Source organism: Azolla caroliniana, unplaced genomic scaffold (assembly GCF_043228905.1).
Source record: "Azolla caroliniana isolate FFs.n. ecotype wild unplaced genomic scaffold, voAzoCaro1.0.p SCAF_16, whole genome shotgun sequence".
NCBI lineage: Eukaryota > Viridiplantae > Streptophyta > Polypodiopsida > Salviniales > Salviniaceae > Azolla > Azolla caroliniana.
Genome location: NW_028230451.1, coordinates 6,107,470 through 6,112,663, shown reverse-complemented (window position 1 = coordinate 6,112,663; position 5,194 = coordinate 6,107,470). Strand labels below are relative to the sequence as shown.

At 38.9% G+C, this 5,194-nt stretch overlaps 1 protein-coding gene across 1 annotated transcript; it reads right to left on the bottom strand.

Annotated features, from left to right (window-relative positions):
* Positions 1–482: 482 nt before the first annotated feature.
* On the bottom strand, positions 483–4,252 carry LOC147853817 (uncharacterized). Its single transcript, XM_087332255.1, has 3 exons — positions 2,791–4,252; positions 1,691–1,866; positions 483–1,606 (listed from the first exon to the last, which is right to left on the bottom strand). Exons 1-3 carry the CDS (start codon positions 4,199–4,201, stop codon positions 851–853), a joined length of 2,343 nt encoding a protein of 780 aa, XP_087188381.1. The 5' UTR covers positions 4,202–4,252; the 3' UTR covers positions 483–850.
* Positions 4,253–5,194: the final 942 nt, after the last annotated feature.

Below are 5,194 nucleotides of genomic sequence, written 5' to 3'. Positions count from 1 at the left end.
ATTTGCCCACATAATATTCTTCCAACTTGACTAGTCAATCCTATTACTCTACTTCCTCTCTCCTAAATACATTTTGTCCAAATCATCTGCAATTTCCTACATTGTGTTGACCCAAATGGCTAGGTTGGACAATAGCTATTTCTCATTTGGCGCACTATCACAAAATGTGCATTCTACGAATACATGCGGGGATAAATTGACAACTTGGGGTTGATCATTGATTACATCTAACACAAATCGTAGGTGCAATGTGATGAACAACAAATTAGGAACAAAACATACACATCACCTAACACATTTACATAAAACTACACAAATAGTTGAAGAATCTACTAAGCATGTGTATGTTATTTGATCAAAACCATACACATGATTTAAGACTTAACTAAATGTATAAACATATTATGTCGCTTGGATAAAACCATACAGATAGTTGAAGATTAGAAGCATAGAAATCTTGTGATGCTTGCATAAAACCATAGTTCAATATTCTGCACAGCCTAAACTTCTATTGCTTGAATTAATCCATACATATTGTTTTGACAAAATTGGCAACACGAACAAATGGTATTCAAGAGTGCAACGAGCTACATTTGAATTAACACCAGAGTCATTGCAACAACTCGAATATCTCAGGGGAAGAAAAATAGGTCTCCAAACCAATTGTCAGTCCAGCAAAACCCATTATGGTTATGTAATTTCTCCTTCAAACGACTGAAAGACCTTGTTATTATCTGTTGCCTTCTCCTGAAAACAGGAGATATACTTTCTCCTTCTCGTAAAAAAAAGAGAGCATATCACAGCAAAATAAAATCCATTTCATATAACACAAGGAATCATATCACCCTGCCTACCGTCTATAATAAGGAAGGTAGTTGGATGGGGGTACATTGTTGGTATGTGGGTAGTTGGATGGGGGAACATTGGTGTTATGTTGGTAGTTAGATGGCGGTACATTACTGTCATGTGGGTAGTTGGATGAAGGTACACTGCCACGTGGATAGTTGGAGAGAGGTAAAATGGAGCCATGTGGGTAGTTACCATTAGATCCCAAAATTCCCGGATATGATGATGCAGTTGATATGCGCAAATCCGATCCACTCAATGCAGGACCAACTGCTTCTCTCACATATGAATTAGATTGTGATATTGGGATTCTGCCATTGTATCCATATCCCGAACTATGTATAGATTCTGGTCTTCTTTCATAGTCATATTGACTAGCTAAACCATAAGAAGAATGATAGGATGGTCCCAAGTCTGTACCTACATAATTACTGCGTCCCATAGGCCGACCAAGATCAGTAAGCACATATTGGCCTCTTTCACCAGCATTTGAAGCATTACTAGACTTGGAGCCAATGACAGTATTAGGATCTGAGCCAAGGCCTATATCAACAACATTACTCATTTCTTGGACACTCTTGGTAATCTTTCTCTCTTGCTTAAACACCGTGGATGCCCTTTTCCTCTCAGATTTTTCCTCATCCAGTGCTACGATCCGCTTCTTCAAACTCTCTGGAGACATGAAGGAGGCCAAGTTATACTCTTCTATGGTTTTCACGGCACTTTTTAGGGCTGAAACCTGTTTCACATGAGCATCGTTCTGCCACCAAATGTAGATCTTCATTAGAGTTAAAAGACACTTGAAATATAACTTGATCAGAAAACTGATTTATATTGTACACACCAAACCAGATGCTTTTGATCGAGCTTTCTCTACCAATAACTGAGCTGCTCGTTCTGAATCTTCCAAGTATGCTCTCAGAAGATAGCCTGGATCAATCTTGTCCATTATACCAAATGATGATGCAAACGAAATTGCCTCTAGCTGCTTCCCTTCTTTAATAAGTCTGTCAACTAATACTGTGCATTCAAAATGGAATATTTAAGATTAGTAATCAGGGCTTCAAAATAAAAGAAAAAACGTTCGTCTAAAACAAAAAATGTTTTCAATGTATAGAATATGGTTTGTTAGTAAGCAGTAATATAGCAGAAAAAATTCTAATTAGATAGCTTCCACCTAATTTCTGGTCTGTTTCATCCTTCACAAATGCTAGTATTTAACATTGTAGTCGCTATCAGGCATGCACTGAACAAAATCTCAAAAATGTCGCAAGACTGCGAAGAGGCTATAATTTTAAGCAGTCAAACAATGAATGTTAGGTTTAATCCCTCAAAAATTTCCTCAGTTAAATCTAAGAATCTTTAATCAATTTTCGTATACTAAACCATTAATTATTCAGCACCAGCCAGGTAGCAATTGAATGTCTACAGCTTGATACGTGGATTATTTTGTGCACCAACAATGTTTTACTGACATTTTTGAAATGCATTTAAAAAACAAGTGTGCCATATTAGGATTTGAAAATTACTTGTTCCAACCAATGGAAATTTGATGCTTAACCAATCAATAGTTTGAACAGAACAGCAACGTACTTTATCCTCTTTAAAACGCATTTTGGAAAACTCAAGTCAATTCTAATTTTGGACTAATCCTTCAGAACTTCCTTGAGTTTAGATCAAGAAATCTTTTAATCCTACACTTAAAGCGTCAATTATGTCTCATGCTTGACCCATGGATTGTTTAGGCACTAACCATAATATACACTCATTTTCAAAACATGTTTTAAATAACTGGCAAGTACTAGCACTAACAATGTATCATACCAACTTTTTTAATGCTAAGTCATGACTAATCCTCCTATACTTCCTTGGTTCAAATTTAAGAACTCTCTAATCAATTTACCATATGATGCTTTTAATCTATGAATCATTTGGAGCACCGACCTGGTATCCTCTCGGTTAACCCAAGAGCTCGACACAACGATGGCGCCATGCCACGACGAGATATGGAAACAACATAGCTCAACAATTCATTATCACTATACTCGGTACCAAGCCCAAATGTTGCAAGAAATTGCAAAAAGAGATGAACTTCAAGGTTATAATCATCTCTTCTCTGAATCTCAAGTCTCGATTTCAAATGCCTAGCTACCACCTTTGCATCCTCTCGAACATCAACAGGAACTACAGGGTAACCTGATCCTAGGATCGGATCGGCAATAACTTCTGAAAGATTCTCCAAAAGAAGTATACACGCTTGGCAATTTTTGTTGATGAAAGTGGCTCTCTTCACATCTTCATAGACATCAAAAGCCTTTAAGATGATACGGCAAGGATCATTACAAGCCTGAAGAGCAGAGCGCAATTCCGTTCCTCTCTCCGGTATCTCTTTGATGTGTTGAGAAATGAGTTCTCGAAGACCTTTTCCATCACTTTTCTCTATAAGAAACTTCATTTGAGACAGAACTTGACCATCCGAAGCTCCTTTAGCTTGGCTTATGGCTTCTTCGAGGCTTATTGCACCATCAGAGCTCCGATTATTCCTCTTCGGTATAGAAACTTCTTTGATACGCTTTGCAATTGCTGCATCCTCGCCATGTTGTGAATCTTTCCTCTTCTTTTTATTCATATCCATTTCATAAATTCCTGTTTCTTTCTCAGGTTTTGTTTTCTTGTTTTGATTCTCATCCTTTTGCTGCGCTTCTAAATTTCCGCAAGGCTTCTTCTGTACAGCCTTTTGTTGCATTTCTTTATCATTCTTGAAGGATCCTGATGCTTTATTTTTTTCCTTTTCCTTTTCCGTTTCCATTTCTTTTTCCTTTTCTTTCTTCTCTGATACATTCTTCTCTGTCACATCATTATCTAATGCCTTCTTCTCTGACACATTCTCTTCTGATACATTCTTCTCATATGAATCTTTAATCTTCTCTGTATACTTAACCTCCTCTTCCACTCCATCACCCTTCCGCAACCTTTGCTCCTCGACTTTTTTCCTCTCTTCGAGGATCGCAGCAATCGCTGAGTCCTTCTGCTCTTTCACACGGGCCAACGATGCCTCCTCTCTGTTCTGTATCGAGCCCTCTCTCTTCTCCAGACCTCCTCTCATCTCTTCCATCTTGGCATCGAATTCCTTCTCCCGTTCGGAGAGCTCTTTGAATTTCTGCTGCAGAGACCGTTCTGCGACGCCGAAGCTTCGTTCCAGCTCCTGCCACTTGTGGATGCAAGAGGAGATGAGGTTCCTGTGGCCTTCAAGGGCAGAGAGGGCTTTGGAGGCTTTCTCCCGTCTGCTGGAGATGGAGGCGAGGGCACTGGACATGGTCTCCTCATCAGGGGGGCACGGAGCGGGGGAAGCCATTCGAAAGCAGGGAAGCAAGAGGATGGAGAGGAAGGAAACCCTAAATCAAGCCTGCAGAAGATGCAGGAGAAGCAGGAGCAGAAGCAGGAGAAGCAGGAACAGGAACAGGGGAGCAAATAAATGGGTCTTGGGATCGAATCCCACCCAAATCGGTCTGAAATACAGACTAGTAGTGAGTGTCTCTCCATGTTCAAGCATTTCTTTCTATTAATTGAACATTGCAAAAATCTTTAACAATTGGCAACGGCTCGGTTCGGCTCGGCTCGGTTTGGTTCGGTTCGAGAGTTTCCAACTCGAACTATTTTAAACCGAACCGTTTAACAATTTTGAAACTTAAACCGAACCGCTACAAAACTTTCAATTTCCACATAAAAATATCCTCCATTTGGTATTAAAATTAGAGTGGCCAAAGGCAATATACAAAAACAGTCCACTATGTCAATGAACATTGAATATCTTGTTACCCTGTAACCTTTTTCCCATATCTCCTAAGCCTAAGCTACCACAAGGCTTCGAGAGGCCTATGAAGGTGATAATGTCTTGTTACAAAACATTCAATTTAACTCAAACCAAATGGTTTTATAGACTTTCAAACCTTGAAACTGTTAAAACCGCGGTTTCGCGATTCGGTTTATGGTTTTCAAGTTAAGGTCAGAATTCGAATTTTCACATTTTAAATTTACAAATGTTAAATTTTTCAATATTTCAAATTTTAATTTTAAAAACCGTTTGAACCGCGATTCAAACCATTTAAATCGATAAAAGCTCGAACCGAAACCGAACCATTTACAAAAAACTAAACCGACTGAATCGTTTAAACTGTTAAGCCATGGTTTCGCAAGGCTCGGTTCGATTCAAACCAAACCATTGCCAATTGCTAATTGCAATAGATATACAAAGGCATAGAGTCTATGTGTGTGCATGCATGCTTGGACATTGTAATTGTGAAGAGGAATGTGTTTGGCCAAAGAGAGAGAGAAGACCAAATTGGCA

Excerpts from the sequence above, each read along its gene's own strand:
- LOC147853817 (XM_087332255.1), bottom strand. The coding sequence starts at position 4,201 with ATGGCTTCCCCCGCTCCGTGCCCCCCTGATGAGGAGACCATGTCCAGT. Across the intron at positions 1,867-2,790 it reads GTTAACCGAGAGGATACCAG|TATTAGTTGACAGACTTATT; the intron begins GTCGGTGCTCCA and ends TTGAATGCACAG. Across the intron at positions 1,607-1,690 it reads GATCAAAAGCATCTGGTTTG|AACGATGCTCATGTGAAACA; the intron begins GTGTGTACAATA and ends ATTTGGTGGCAG.